General features: G+C 30.8%; 1 protein-coding gene across 2 annotated transcripts in view; it reads right to left on the bottom strand.

Annotated features, from left to right (window-relative positions):
- LOC136971278 (endoplasmic reticulum-Golgi intermediate compartment protein 3) overlaps window positions 1-16,879 on the bottom strand; it is a 41,708-nt gene that overhangs the window by 8,807 nt on the left and 16,022 nt on the right. For both annotated transcript variants that reach the window (XM_067265737.1, XM_067265738.1), the window contains exons 4-7: window positions 13,112-13,143; window positions 12,506-12,573; window positions 7,940-8,105; window positions 5,074-5,131 (exon numbers count right to left, since the gene is read on the bottom strand). In XM_067265737.1, the coding sequence (XP_067121838.1) occupies window positions 5,074-5,131; window positions 7,940-8,105; window positions 12,506-12,573; window positions 13,112-13,143 (324 nt within the window). The remainder of the gene's footprint in view (window positions 1-5,073; window positions 5,132-7,939; window positions 8,106-12,505; window positions 12,574-13,111; window positions 13,144-16,879) is intronic.

Below are 16,879 nucleotides of genomic sequence, written 5' to 3'. Positions count from 1 at the left end.
AAGAGATTCTCTTCCTCTTTACTACCGCAATAACTACAAAACTTTTCTCTTGATATATTTATCTGGTAGCCCTTTAACATAATCCGAAATTTATTAAGTCTAAGTTGCATAAAGAGGCTTTTCGCGGAAAAATTAGTCTCACAGTTTAAGTAGTTTTTTGTACACCAACCCAGGCACGTTTCAAACAAGTTAACTCGTTTAGCTGAAGTAGACGATATATCGTGATTCCGCAGTTGGTCTGACTTAGTTTGAATTAAAGCATTTAAGTGAGTCCTCTACAATGAAGCTGATCGAGTTGAAAACAAAAAGAAGTAACCCAAGCTATCAAAAATATTCTTAACTGAAGCAGGCCAACTGATAAGAAAATATCAGGTTTAACTGTTGTTAACAAAACATACCTACCTATACAAACAACCACCTATTAAACATATATACAGCTACTAAACAAATTTAATTAAAATTATAAGTAATTTGGCACAAGTTGTATGAGGGTAACTCCATACTTTTGACCAAAACAGAAGAATAGTCTTGACAAATTTCAATTCCAATGGAGATCTTCCCAATTTAAGATGAACTGCAAAGCTTGAAGCTGAACGTTCTATTTTAAAAAATCTCTAAAAATATTTCATCTGTACTTTTTCTAGTTTAGACAGAAACTTCAGTCCCCAGACCAGAAATAAGTCATCTTAGAACCAATAAAAGTGTCAAAAAGTTTAAAGCTACTCATAAAACTTAGCCTCATTCGTTTTTGTAGAGTAAGCATATAGCCTGTCTTATTCTGTATGTCTTTGGCTATTAAATTGAAATGATGATTATACGCACCTGAAGAAGAAAAACGTATTCCTAGGTACTTAAAATATGACACAAAACTAATTTCAGTATTATTCACAAATATCTTATCTGATTTAAGTAGTCTGCCTCCATTGCGAAAAACCATTCCTTTCGTTTTTTGTAAGTTAACTATAAGATCATTTCTTTTAGCATAATTAACTAACAGAGAAAGTTTTTGTTGCAAACCCATTTTTGAATCTGCCAGCAGAACATCATCATCAGCGTACATTAAGCAATGCAGGTCAACAGATTCTCCAAGAGCAAATCCTGAAGTTTCAGAGGTAGAAAACAATTGTGGTAAATCATTAATAAATAATATAAACAGGGGGCTTAAAGGTTCCCCGAGGCAACCCACCACTGGAAATGACACCCTTAGTGTTTGCCAGATTGCCTCTCACGTGATATCTTGTGTTTCAAAATAAATTTTAAGTAGCTTAATGAATGAAGTTGAAACTCTTAATAAATGTAACTTTTCCCACAAAATATTAAAATGGATTCTATCAAAAGCCTTTTCCAAATCCACAAATATCGAATAGATTTTACGTCTTTTTCTCGACAAGACATACTGTATTAAACCATTAAGTATAAAGACGTTGTACATGGTCCCTCTTCCTCTAACAAATTCTCCTTGAAACTGGGAGATAACATTAAATTCTATTATCCATTGATTCAACCGATCTGCCAAAATTCCGGTGAACGACTTTCTAAAGGTATTTAACAATGCTATTGGACGATAGTTTTGAGGATTTAGTTTGTCTCCTTTCTTGTGAATCATTCGCAACAACACATTTTTCCAATGCTCAGGAAATTTTGATGTTTCCTTAATCTTGTTAAATAGTTTGAGTAATTCTAAACACATTTCATCAGGTAGGTATATAATAAATTCATTTTTTATTCCATCCATACCAGGGGCTGATTTTCTTTTAAGTTTGCAAATTGAAGTTTTTAACTCAGAGAGTGAAATTGGATCATCTAAAATAGGAGAGACATTATCACAGTCAAAATCAAGAATTGATTCAGAACTTGGATGGCAAAAGTTATATTCTGAGAAACGTTCCCAGCCATGAAGAGGAATTTGATTATCGGATTTCTTTTTCCTATTAAATCTATTAACAATAGACCAAAACTGTATAGAAGATCGCGCAGACTGCAACTGTCTACTAATATTTGACCAGTGGTTCTTTTCAGTCTTACATAATGAACAAAAGATTGCTTTAGAATCACAATATTTTATCAACTCTTCATTATTACGGGATTTTCGAAATTTCCTCAGCGTCCTGTACTTTATTTTCTTTGCTGTTCTACAGTCTCTGTCAAAGAACTCTCTGTGAAGATGGTAATTTTGTCGTTCCCAGGTATGTTGTCATTCTATATTGTTCAGCTGATGACTTAATCAAATCCAGAATTGCAGAATATCTGTCCTCTATTTCATCATTTAAGACAATATTTACATATTTGGCCAAAACTGTTTCAGAATATAAACTGGATTTGTCCATCCTCATCAGTATCTATCAGGATTTCAGAAATAACCAAATGATGGTCAGACATATAATCTTCAGAAATAAAAAACTTATGCATTCTCTCTACCAGACTCTAGCTCAAGATCAGTAAATCGATTACTGAAGCACCCAGTTTGGAAGTGTAAGTAAAGTCTGCAGATTATTCAAAAGGGTATAAATCGACCATTTATTATGTATAAATTATAAGTTTTCACTAGTTCAATAAGTAAATTTCCTCTTTTATTGCAAATTTTATCATTTGATAATCGGATGTTTGAAATCGCATCCCCACGATAAATAGTGTCCATAGTCAAGCCAATTCATGCATTAAAATCATCCATCAGCAGAAGATCATAATCTGAAGTATAATCAGAAATCAAATCTTCCAATTTTGCAATTAAAGTTTCAAAGATAGGAATATGAAGATATGCTAATATAACTATCATTTCTCGTAGCCCTTTATTTTGCCTCCGGTTAAATTTCACTCTAATAACCATTATATGTTGCCATGACAGCAGCAAGTTTACTTCCCCCAGGTCTTTGTTTATACCTAGAAGTAATCTGCCCGAAGGTCTACCTCTTCCTAAACTTTTAGTAGCCATTACCTCAAAATTTTTTAATCTACAGTTAAGGCTTTTAACTCTCGAACACAGTGGACCTGTAGACCAAGTTTCAGTTAGTCCCAAAATATCAGTTTCAGAAATATGTTTAACAAAACCACTATCATTCAGATTAGTCAGGAGGGTACCCTGAGAATTCCATGTTGAAACTTTCAATCCAACTGTACACTTCCTTGAATTGGAGAATGGAGATTTTGAGAATTTGCCATTCGATTTTCCACTAAAACATCAAAGTTTTAATAATTCTCCTCTATCTAGGTCGTAAGTATATCTCTCATTACCAACCTGCAAAACATCAGCCATTGGTCGAACTCTCCTGCCTTCCAGCCTATAATCGTGTAAAAAAGGCTGACGTTTATTCCATCTCAGTCTTGAACGCCAACATAAATCATCAAATATTTGTATATTCTTCAATGCATCATTTGCCTTTATCTTTCTAACATTACCAAAAATTAATTGCTTGTCTGCAAATGACTAATTCCACCAATACAGTATCTGATCGGTTAAATTTCACTATCTTAACCATTGGAATTATTTTGATTCACCTATCAGTTTATAAAACAGGTTTTGCACTTTCCTATTCAAATTGGAACTGTCATCAGTTAAACCTTTAATCAAAATATTTTTCTTTCTCATTTCATTTGACACCTTGTCTATAGAATGCAAGATCAAACTATTTTTCCGCTGCATGTCATCTTTAAGTTTGGAAATTTCTTCTAATTTAACCTCCAACTGGGTTAATTGTTGGTCGTGTTCATTATGTAAATTAACCAACCAGTCAATCCTCGTAACAACCTCGTTTAGAGTTGAAAAAAAGCTTATCAAATCGGTCGTCCAAATATGAAATAATCCCCCTAGGAATGGACATACTTGAGTCTATCTTCAAAGAGAAAAAATCCTCCAGTCTCGCTGACTTCAAAGAAGGTTCGCTCGGAGAACGACGTCACTTTACAGTAGATACCGATGATTGAATCTGTGAATGAGGCAGAGTACGATCAACAGGACCAGGATTTAATTCAACCCCACTTAATATTAACAACAACTCAAACACCATTATCCAAAACTCAATATTTTCCATAATTTTAAAATTCAAAATAAGCTCACAAAAAAGTTCACCAACACTCTTCGCAGCAAGCAGCACCTCCAACAGTGTAGCGACATCTATCACATACACCAGCCAAAGACGTCCCAGCATTTTTGCTGTACTAAGAATAATAAACATGTTTTCTCACCCTGTTTGTGTCCTTCCTTTCTTGTGTTTTGCGTTGTCACTACCGTGCCAGGAAAGCATTTCTGACCATGCATTGCTATGTGATTTCCCATCGTCTAGGTGTACTCTATCTCTCCTAAAAGTTTGTAACTGCTGTACTGATACACCCTGTATAAAATTAAAACCACTAAAAAACCTAATATCCAGCATAATAAAAGAAATAAGTGCTAACATTTTCACCTGTGTTGAATGCGCATCATCAGGAAAACTGGCACACAACTTTGGCCTGTTGTGGATAAATCTTTGTCACCCATCATACAACTTAAAAGGAAGGTCAACAGTTCATCTTAGACCAACTCCCTCCCTTTTTTTTTTAAATGGGCAAAAATGTCAGCGCTTATTTCTTTTACTCTGCTGGATATTAGGTTTTTAGTGGTTTTAATTCAAGTATACCCAGTTTTTAAGTGGTAGCATTCTACAAATATGTAATTTCGAGCATTTTAAATTTACCAAGCACTCTTAGTTATATTGATAATATATTTATATTGTATATGTAGTAAACAGCTTATCCAGATATGATTTATAACTAATCTAAAAAGACTGTTATACACAGACATTTTTTTAAATGTCAAAATGGAGATTTTTTTGTTGTATTTAATTAATTTATGTTTAATTTTTGCCTTTCTAATTTGTTACCACAAGACACACTCTCCACTACAGCTCTGACCAAAGTCAATTGAAAAATATTTATTTGTTTATTAAATGTATTGTTGATAAGTATAAGTAGATTATTCTTATATAAACATTATATTAACTTTTAGATTAAGATAACTTTTTTCTAGTAGAGAATAATGTAGTTTTAATACTATAATAATAAGTTATGAATTAGTTTATTAGTTTTAAATATACTCACCATGCACGTGATGCTGAGAAAATGTTCTTCCTGGTGCAATATGAAAGTTTCCTGCAACCTGAAAGATTTTAATCAAGTTTATTATTAAAACTTTTAAAAAATAACTTGAAGTTAAAATTTAAAACATTCCAAATACAAAATAATATTTTATAGTATTTTCATTATGTTATAAAATATGTTGTGAAATAAATGTCATTAAGAATATGATTTTGCTTGCTTTATCTCTTTTTATAATCATTGCATAGAATTAAGGATAGCCACAGGATGGGTCCTACAGGCCTCAATGATTCGAGAGGGGCAACCCATTCCTCCTAGATTTATTTTGTACTTTCTTTTTTGCTTTTTTTCAAATAATTTTATAAAGCAGAGCTATTTAATAAGAGTAAATTTATTTTAATAGCTGTTACAGTGAGCAATAACAGTCTGTATACAATGAGATGGTCATTTTAGTTCTCTTTAAAGTCTTTTACAGGTGCTACATTATTTGGAAGATCACAATTTCAAGGATAGTTGAAGTTCCCAATTGTTTTCTTATGCATATTTATTATTTGTTCTCGTGAAGATGAAAACAGCATAAGTAGAAAAAACATGTTTAAGGAACGTTTGTTGAACAATGAATCAATTTGTTGGTTAGTTAGTCAAAATTATATATATTTTGTCTCTCCTCAACTGGATGACAATGAACTGGGCAATAGTCAAGTGGGTGACAGTTAACTGGAAGACAGAAAGTTAAAAATTTTTGTGCACTTAGCAAGCATACAATATTGGTATCATATATATATTTATATATATATATATATGGTATATATACCATTTAAATATAAATATGGTTAAGATTTATGAGATATTAATTGAACTATGAGTTGTGAGATATTTCCAATGTAGGAAAAAGTAATGTTTTGGAACAACATACGCTAGAATTGTTAATTATTTTATGTGAGAAGCGATTAATAAAGCACGTCAAATAAAAATAGTTCTTCGAAAACAAATTCTTTCAAAGAACTTTTATACTTTTTTGTTTTAATTTATATTGTATTTAATGTATAATGTAATGTATTTTTAATTTTATGTAATTGTTGTCTTTGTTTTTACGTATATTTGTTAATTTTGAGGGTATATATTAACCGTCCTTTGAAACTTTTCTATTTACTTGTAAAAATAAATAAATATAGTATGTAACTTGTATAAGAATGTTTGTTAATTTTTTCAACAATAAATAATTACAAAATCACTTCTTTAACATGTTTCTTAAAAAATATTATTTAAATCTACTGGGTAGTAGACCAATAGACTTTTATTGGGCTGCAATTTGAAAAAATTGTAACCTATAAATTTCCAATGTCATCCATTTGTCTTTCCTTAATCTCGAGAACGGAGTCAGATAGACGAAAGAGGAGACCAGATATGGAAATCTTAGGGGCAGGATTAATTATATGTGAACATCCAATGCACACCGGAAGTCAAATTATTTCAATTCAAAACTTTTTCCCTGAAAGCAGTTAATAGATGACCAGAACGACGCCATTGCTAATGGAAAAGTATGATGTACAGGGGCAAGATACTACTAATTTGAGGTGGAGAGTATATATTTTAAATTAAATAAATAAAAATATGATTAAAAATTGCAGTCTGGTATTGTGACAATGTCACAATAAATAATTGCTTGTTTATTATTAAAATTAAATTTACTGGGTGATTTTTTTTATAAAGAAAACAAAACATTTTGTATTTTGTCATTTCATCTCTTATTTTGTTGCCCAGACGTCCAATGCCCAGTTAGCCTAGCCTAGCCTAGCCTAGCAGTTAGCAGTAGCCTAGTTGACAGTGTCCTTCTGCAGACAACCTTGCATGAAACAAAACACCAAAATCCATAAAATATAAATGAATTATAATAATAAGAACAGTTTATTAGAAGACAGTACAGAATTAATCGAGAAATATAAATAAGAAAAATAAACAGTAATGACAGTCCTTCTCCTTCTCGTTCAGCATCATTAGTCTCATCTTTTATGGAATTGCAGATTTTTCCTAATTTGGCTTTGGGTTTTAGCTGGATGTTATTCTTATTACCATCTCTTAATGATCCGTTGAATACAATCACTGCAAGGTTTGAGTGGCCAAAACCCCAGGCATAAAATTGTAAATTTTATATTCTTTTGAATGGGATTTTGGGCCAATTAAAACATCAGACTCTGTATGATGTTAGACAACAATTCTGTGTCATCTTTGACCGAAACACCACCTTGGTCTTTAACTTTGACAACTGATGAAGGCTAGCATTGCCTGTTTTGGTACAGCTTATTCAAATGGAAAGCTTCATTTTACTGTTTCAGATTTTACCATCACAGTCACGAGTATCCACAGAGGGGAGCAAACAGGATACTTGCCATCCCCTGGAATTCAGTAAAATATTCCACAAACTATAGTCATAAGTCATTGAGATATGTAACCTTACATTGCCGACTATGAGATGCTTTGATGCAATACTGTATTCTACGACCTATTTCTGTATCATCAATGTGTACTGTTACATGGTTTTATTTTCATAAACATAATCTCAACTTATGAAGAGTTAATGGGACGTAGCTATGCACTAATTTATATAACCTTTTGGAAAATAAAATATCATGCTTGACAACACTTTTTTAAGAACCAATTATGTTATAAAAATGGAAGTCTGCTGTATCTACATATGTATGCATGTATTAAAATTGATACAATTTGAATTCTAAAATGTAAATAAAATGTGAATCCTGTGTATTTATTTTACAATGTTTCAAATGCTAATTTTAAAATTTTAGATAAATTATAATTTCTTAACAATGACTTGGTTTAAGGAAGATGAAAAAAGAAGTGGCAAACTTACTCTATTTACTTCTAAATATCCAAATATTTGACAACCTTCTTTGTCTATAGATTTCAATTGATCTGTCCAACCTTCTCTCTTACATTGAATTACATTATCTGCATCAGAAAATGCCCAGCCTTTTAGCCTATATGCTTCTCTTACTTCTTCACAGGTGTTGCAGCATCTAGTGAAAATTTCAAATAATTTTTTTATGTTCATATTATAATATTGTATCAAATTAATAATAATAGTAAATACAAATATATGCTTAACTATATTTAGGTATACTAAGCTGTTATTTACATTTAATGTATAATCTTACATTACACTATTATTGATATAATTACATTATACATTTTGTTTTTCAAAATCTTGTTGAATATAAATACAATTGTTTAACAAACAACTAATATCAGCCATTTATTTTGAAAGTGGCCCAATTTCACTTTGATAGGTTTCAGACTAATATGCAGTATATTATGGAGTAAAATTTTATTAGTTAATAATTACAATAATAAATCTATAAAATGTAACATAATTTTACAACAATAATGCATCAATGGTGCTGCTCTCTACCTCCAGTATCCTAACAGAAAATTCTTAATCCTAATCTGAATATAAAGAAGATGTTTAATTTATACTTGCTTGAATGTAAAGAAAATAAAACAAGTGCTGTTAATGAGTGGTCTTATACAAAAATTTTTAAAGAAGATTTTAATTTACATTTCCACCAGCCGCATAAAGATGCATGTCAAAAATGCAATATGTTAAACATTAAAATAATGGTGAAGAAATGGAGGCAAATCTTATGGAAGAACTTGATACTTATTTTAGATGAGCAAAATTGGCTAGAAAATCATTAAACAAGACCGAGATCTATCATTATGTAATCCAGATGACTATTTGGTTTTTCTTTTGACTTGCAAAAAAGCACTGCCTTACCTAAAGTTGACTACTTCAGTTGCATATTACAAGCATAGTATGTATGTTTTAAATCTGAGTTTTCATAATTTTCATGACAGTAATGTATATATGTATCTCTGAGATAATACCGTTGCATCCAGAGGTGCACAGGAAGTAGCATCATGTATTCTGAAACATCTAAAAAGTCTTAGAAATAAAAAACATATTATAGCTTACAACAATATGTGTGCAGGACAAAAAAAAGAGAATATAAAATTAGCTTTAATATAGTTAAAAGTTGTCCAATCTGCTGTGGGTTTTAAAAGGTTAAAGAGTACTAATGGAGAAACAGTAAGTTGGTTAAAAATATGTTGGATGTGTTTTTTGAGAACTGAACCATATAAAACGTTCTATAAAACATCAATTAATGAGGATACAGAATTTAAAACTCTGGATTTACTACTGAATTGGGGAGACCGAGAAACTTTAATAATATTGAATTGACACCACTGTACAAAAATGTAAGACCAATTTCAACACCCAAATACAAAGATATGGTAGACTTATTAATTACACTATATACCAGACATGGGCAAATGCGACTCCGAGAGCCGCATGTGGCTCTTTTTAAGTTGCATGCGGCTCTTGCTGAAAGTGTTAATTTCTGTTTTTTATTATTATTTTTACAATTTTATTTCCACAATTTTGTGAAAATATGTAATTATATATATGTAATATTTAGTAATTTATTTCCAAGTTGGTGCAATAAATTAAATTGACATTTCCAATCTATTCTTGTAAAACAAGTTCTTGACCCGGAGGGGGAACACTCTATCCTTCCCTGCCTTACCATACTATCCGCCACAACGGTACAGAACTGCGGCTCCTATGCATTTTGCAAAACCTACATTTTGGCTCCCACTGAACTCTTGCTTGCCCACCTCTGCTATATACCATCTGCACACATTATTTTAAATCCCTCCCACACATGCAAAGTGGAGATAAATAAATTACAAATTACAATATATAATTTCAACATAATATTCCCTAAAAGTGAATAAAATTGAATATTTTCTATTTATAACATAACGTATTGTATTGTTTTATTTATTTTAAGGATGTTATATCTTTTTCAAGGGACTTGTGCTTTTTCAAAAATTAAAAAAAATTATTTTGTGATTTTGAAAGTGGTTTAAGTCCATTTATGGCTGAGAAAAGTTTGTTGTTTTTTAAATAATGTTTATTATAAAAATACTAATTAATACTAAATTACTAATTGGTTAAGAAAATTAAACACTTTTAGAAACACAAAAACATTATATCACCATGTTATAAGTTACCAATATTTTTAAATTAATTAAAACACAAACCCTTAAATATCTTGATTTAAAGATAGATGGACTTAGGCCACTTTCAAAATAAATGACTCGTATATCATTTCAGTTTTCCCAATATTTAACCAAATATCCGATTGTAAGATTTGTCAGGCTATGTTTGGCTGCTAATTTTATTAACTAACTTTATAATTTTGCTTAAAGATAAGTAGTTAGTCCACCACCTTGTATTGATATTAATAATTAAATATTAAACTTGAATAAATTTAATTATTTAGACTAGCCTGGAAGAAAATACTGACTCCAAATGGGGCTTGAACCAATTCCTTCTGCCTACTCTGCTTATTTGTTAGCAGTTATACTACCTGGACTTTCTATCTTTGCTTTCAGATCTATATTAATTCAAGACAAATAACTATACATGCATATCCAACAATCAATTGTTTTAATATTAATAGAGTATAAACGATAAACAATAATTAAATATATCTTCTCACTATAACTCACATCAAGACACAAAAGAAGAAAATTCTGATGGTGTGAGTGAAAAGATAAATATTAAGTTCTGAAAATACCATAATAATACAGAAGTGGCATCAGATCTGATCAAATTCTTAATCATATTCTTCAATAAAATATGAGGGCCGATCAAAAATATCTGAGACAAAATTTTTACAGAGAAACAACTAATAGTAGTGATGTAGCAACCATAGAGGGTAATTGACTATATCTCGTTAAGGTACATTTATACATTGTTCTTTTTAGTCATGCCAACAACCACAACCATTGCTGTTGCATGATGCCAAAGATGACGGTGTTTTCACAGTTGCACAGATCTTATGTGATGTATAGTTTGCATCAAGACATTTTCTGAAGCAAAATGAATAACATTTTAACTTATAACTTTATCATCTAAAACAAAAACCTAAATAAAACAGAAAACTGCTTAACCAAAAAAAAAAAAACTTTAAAATGGAGTGATTTTCTGTTAAATTTTACTATAAGCCAGAAACCAGTCTAACGTGGAAACAAAAGAGGTTTTTAGGTTCAAAGAGTTCACCCAAATTAATCAGAAACTTAAGATTGCAGACAAATAAGTAAAATTACCTCCAGGTAAAGTATAATGATCACTGTAGAGAATAATAAATCATAATCCAAAATAAGTTTGAAACTTTTCAGAAAAATGGAGATCATATGATATAAAAGCTTTGTTAATATGAACCTTTGGCAGAAGGAAGATGAAAAAAGATAATTGAATACTTTTAAGAATCAAGTAAGTTTCTGAGAATTCTTGAGAATAAGTAACAAATGTAATTCATTGAAAACAACATAAATAAGGTAACACTGTGCTGCAAATTTTACTTGTATGAAATAGTTAATAAATAATTTGTACCGGTATTCAAGAACAAGCTGATTATCGTCGTTTGTAATTACAGAAATTAAAATTCCTCTAGAAGTCATATCACAGACTAACTTTTTCTCCATATTACTATAATGTGATTAAATTTCTGATGGCAGAGTGAGCAGAGTGCTACTTCTTGGTTCTTGAATAGGATTGTTCCTTACACAATAACATGAGTTCAAAAGGATCATATCTGAAAAGTTTTAGTACTCAAATACCTAGTAATGTTCTAGGAAACACATTTGAGAACGTTTTAGAATTGAATAGTTCTCAATTTTTTTATTCAAATCTTATATTGGAATCACTTTAAATTAATTTGGATTAAAACTAGTAATAAAATTTTTCTTATGTATGTTATACAAGGGATTTTACATTAAAAATGTACATAACTGTGTGGCATTTATCAAGTGTAGTTTAAAAATTTTAAACAAAAAGTAAAGAAAAAGAAAAATTATTAAAACCTGTTCAAAATGGAAACTCAGAGACGGAGTGACAAATAAGTAAACAACAATTCAAATCAGTGTGCATGCTCGCCTGCACGGCACATAAATTCTCGTGCACGGCAACAATTTGAGCAGTGTGCGGCCGCACAGCCGCGCGGCTTAGCGGGAACATTGATTATATATTGTATGAAATATTCTCAAGTAAAAAATATTAAAGATATATTTTAAAATTGTTTTTAAAATAAAAGTACTAAAAGATTTATTTATGTTTTACAGCAGCCTAAAAATAAACTAAAATAATGATTTGTTAATATTTAGATTTTTGCATTATTTCAACTAACTAGTCTAAATTTGATTTAATTAAATTGAAATTAAAAAAAAAATGTAAATTAGGAAAGAACAAGCAAATTTGCTTTTACTTTTTAGAAATATATTATTCGATTGTTTCTTTCCAGTTTATTCATATTGAGTTCTGAAGAAATATTAAGAAAAACACACTTACTTCTTTTCTTCCCTCTCGGCTCCGTAACAGCTTTCGCATCGATTCGGATCAAGAGTTGGTTTAATTGCCTAGATTTGATTATAGTTGAAAGATTTTTTAATAAATATTCTGCTTAATTGAAAATTATCATTAAAACATTAGTTTATTTTATTAATTATGCATTACATAGACTATTGGATAGTAAAGATGGATAAAATGCATGCACGCTATTATGAAAGACTTAGGTTAAAGTCTGAATAAGATCTACAGAGATTTTTACAAATGGTCTGGCCCCATTCCTCATCTTTGTACCCCAATGTATCTAGCCAAACTTATAATGGATTTATTAAAAAGCCTGTTCATGTCATCAAGATGGGAAGAATAAAAACAATCATGTAATAATTGATTTTATTTTTAATTATCTAAAGAGAGGGAAATTTTAAGTATTACATATTCCTCCAGTATTGAACAGGGATACTTTAACGATATTTTTATGATCATACTTTTTATAAAAATACCAAATATAAGTTATATATGTAGTAAGGTTTTAAAATGTTTGACAGACATCAGAGTATAAAATTAATCTAGTTAATCATTTGTAAAAATTCTTCAAAAAATATTCCTTACCTCCAAAAATTCTTTTGATTTATCTCCTAATTCTGTAAAGAAATAAATTGTTCAGTTATAATATAACAACAGAAATTAGAATTATTTTCATACATTCTAATTTAATTATTGTTAAATCTCACAATATATTAGCTTTTAAACGCAAATATATGCTACAACCTTTCTTAAACCAGTAAAATTTCATTTAACCAACTAATGTTTTCAACCATCTTCAAAGACTATATCAGGCAGTTCTCTAGGACTGTTTTTATGTTATAAAGCAACATAGAACATTGAACATAAAGGTACTAAACACAAATTTAAATGCACTAGAATTGGTTATAATAATTAACATAAGATCAAATAAATTAAAATATTACACAGAATACAATATAAACTAAGATTTGAGTCTGATATACATTGGGTATACAATTTCATAATAGAAAAAAACCTACATCAAAATGATGTCAAAGATGTAAGGTACTCAATTCCATTTCGATAGTAGTTGTGGAGAAATATGTAACATCAACTGCCAATTATATATGTTGATGAATAAATTCCCTATTTAGACTTTCAAATGGTAATTAAATAAATAGACTTTCGAAAATTCGAATTTGGACCATGTTTTTATAGCCCTAATTCCACCGTGCATTGTTTTGTTGTAACATAGTTGAGGAAAGATACAAGTATATCTGTAATCATTTACAATTATTTTCATAGAATTACATGGCAATAATTGTAACATTATTATAAACTGTAAAGTTGATTCTACAAGATGAGAAATAAATGCTAGAAGTTGCAAACACAATCCAATTACAATAATATTAACTGAAGTGAAGTGCGTCAAAAAATTACAGAAAAAAGTTTATTGTTAATATTTTAAAAACAGTTGCATATATTGTAATAAAACTTTTAGTAAACAATCACTACAGTATTATAAATTCATTCAACAATTACATTCAGATTGTTTTAGACATGCAACAATAATCAGAATTTACATGTCAAATAATTATAGAAAAAACAACTCTCTTTAAATTTGATATCGAGTTTTTTCTTAAATTCCAATGGAAAAAGCTGCATATCAAAAGTAAAAGTAATTAACTGCCAAATTCAAAATCATTAAGCAAGTTCTGATTGTCCTGTTGGTGAGTAGCCAGTTTGCCTTGAGGTACTGAGTTCAACGAGGAGGAAGTGTGTCATATTCTTTAATTATGGGAAGAAATATGAAAAAATATCAAAGGAAACAGGTTGGCCACTAAAAGTAATCCACAAACTAGTGATGGAACTGGAGAATTATGAGAAACAAAGGCAACCAAAACAACTGTCAAGTCTGTCATCGAGAGATCGAAGCCATATTTTTTGCCTGACCACACTTAATCAAATGAACTGTCCTCAAATTAAGGCCACTTTAGACTTGATCCAGACTAGGCAAACATTTGGAATGCCCTCGAGAAGGATGGAACTGCCATTTACTGGAAGCGCACAAAGGTCCCTATGCTTACAGAGAAGTGCAAGTGAGCAGAATTGGAATTTGGCTGAAAATACCAAATATGGGACACTGAATGGCAACCAGTTTTCAGTGATGGACTGGTAGCTGCCAATACTACTGGCACAATTTAAGAAAAGAGCAAGAATCATTCTCCAGTCATGTGTATTAGTGGAGGGTCTGTGATGGTTTGCGGTGCATTCGGCTTCAATGACCAAACTGAAATAGTATTTATTTCTGACCAACAAAAAACAAAGGACCATCAGGATACTTTAGAAAACCATCTTTTGCCATTTGAGCCAATTATTGGTAATTAAAATTGGATGTTTCAACAGGATAATAGCCCTATTCATACAGCAAAGACCACCAAAACTTGATCCAAGTTTTGGTGGTCTTTGCTGGGCACCAATCAAAGGACCAAGTCGGCCAGTGTGCAGCCCAGATCTCAATCCAATTGAGAATCTGTGGGGGCTTCTTGCACAAAAGTTTACAGTGGTGGACAATAGTTTAGCATTGTTAATGACTTAAGGTGGCCATCATGGAAATATGGGAAAATATTCAAGATAAAACATTCTAAAATCTTATCAATTCCATGAAGAATCAAGTACTTATGCTTTTTGGAGCATTGGAATTTTTTTCTATAATTATTTGACCTTATTTTATGACTATTGTTGGTTTATATATTCTCCACAAATGTATTTGTTAATTTGAATAATTGTTACATGTGTGATATGATCTGATACATAAATGACCAAAGCTTGATAAATGCATGTTAGTAAATTAAAAAAAATTATTGGAAAAACCTTTTGTTTTCTATAATTTTTTGATGCAATGATATCTTGATTATATCATTTAGTGTACAGTATAATTGGTTTTGTTATATGTCGTTTCCCTTAGCATCACAGTTTCCAAGAACCTATTAACGACTTTAACCGAGACCTTGCTGAGTTTTAAATAAAGTTATTTATTGCTTGTCTAATCGTCTTTCTATTCCCCATTATTAATCAATTTAGAAATGATGTCTGAGAATTGAAAACATCTTTCAATCTTGCAGGTAAATTAAATAACACCACTTACCATTTGTATTTTAATTCAGTCTGTAGAGCGAACTCAAAAACAAAAAGAATGCAGAAAAAATAGAACTCAAGCAAATATTTAAAATTCAAATTAATTCCAAAGTAAAAATGCCGTTCTGGATAAGAAAATAACAAATTGCGCATGCGCAACATATCGGAGTGAGAATAAAAATAAAAATAAAACAAATAAAAAATTGCCACAAAAACCTGTCTATTGCAAGAAAAAATGTTATGTACTGCAGTAAAACGATCTCCAAGCCGTGGACAAAGCATCAGCGTCTCTATGGTTAATACAACCGGTGTTAACGTGGGCTTTGTAGATTTCTAGTTTTTCTAAATATTTCAGCATTTGTTTGTTGGTCGTGGCCTTAATAATAGACGCTTTGTCCCAATGAATGTCAACATCTTGATGTTTAGCGAAAGCTGCTAGCACAGTAGTATCCAAGCTCTTATTGATGGAGTATCTATGCTCCTTAAGCCTCTGCTTTAAATGCCTCATAGTTGCACCAACGTATACCAGATCTGAATTAAAACGACGATCCTTTAATGGTATAGAATATACCCCTGTTTTAAAACTCTGGTTTTCTTTTTTCTTGTCGTTTCTTAATAATCGATATATTGTAGGATTACATCGATATAACAATCTTAAGTTAATGAAGGCTGTTTAAAACAGTCGAAAACGTTTTTATTAAATATTTTTAATGCTGGAATTATTAAGGTTTTTGTTTTTAATAGTTAATTTTCCAGTAGCTATTTTTGTTTAGTCTGTAGAGCTTCGTCACTATACCTTTTTTCCTTGTTGTTTTATAATTTTTTTGTAATTGTGTTTTGTTGGTCTGTGCCAGATTTTGTAAGTTGTAAGGGAGAAAAGGATAATTTCCGTTTGTTGTAAAAACCACCTTTTCGGATGGCAATGTATTATGTTGTGTGTGGATTGGTTGTTTAGATGGCCATGTGGGGGAGTGAGGAGGTGCAAATGGCAGGAAGTATAAAAGCGTGTATTCCAGGTGTGGAAGGACTTATCTTCATGCTAACCTGACCTGGACAGGACTTCAGATCGAATATCGGGAGGAGAAGTGACGTAAGGTCGAGACAGACCATGATCGAGTGTGAAAGAAGAGTCACCAATTGCCTGGAAAGACAATCCAAGTACACCGGCTTGAGATGAACATCCTGAGGTTTAACTATTAATGTTGAACAGAGACTTGTAAGAGCACAACCTCGTAA

The sequence above is a fragment of the Centruroides vittatus genome, unplaced genomic scaffold, assembly GCF_030686945.1.
Source record: "Centruroides vittatus isolate TY-2023 unplaced genomic scaffold, ASM3068694v2 contig_2433, whole genome shotgun sequence".
Classification (NCBI taxonomy): Eukaryota; Metazoa; Arthropoda; class Arachnida; order Scorpiones; family Buthidae; genus Centruroides; species Centruroides vittatus.
This window is presented reverse-complemented; position numbering and strand designations above follow the sequence as displayed.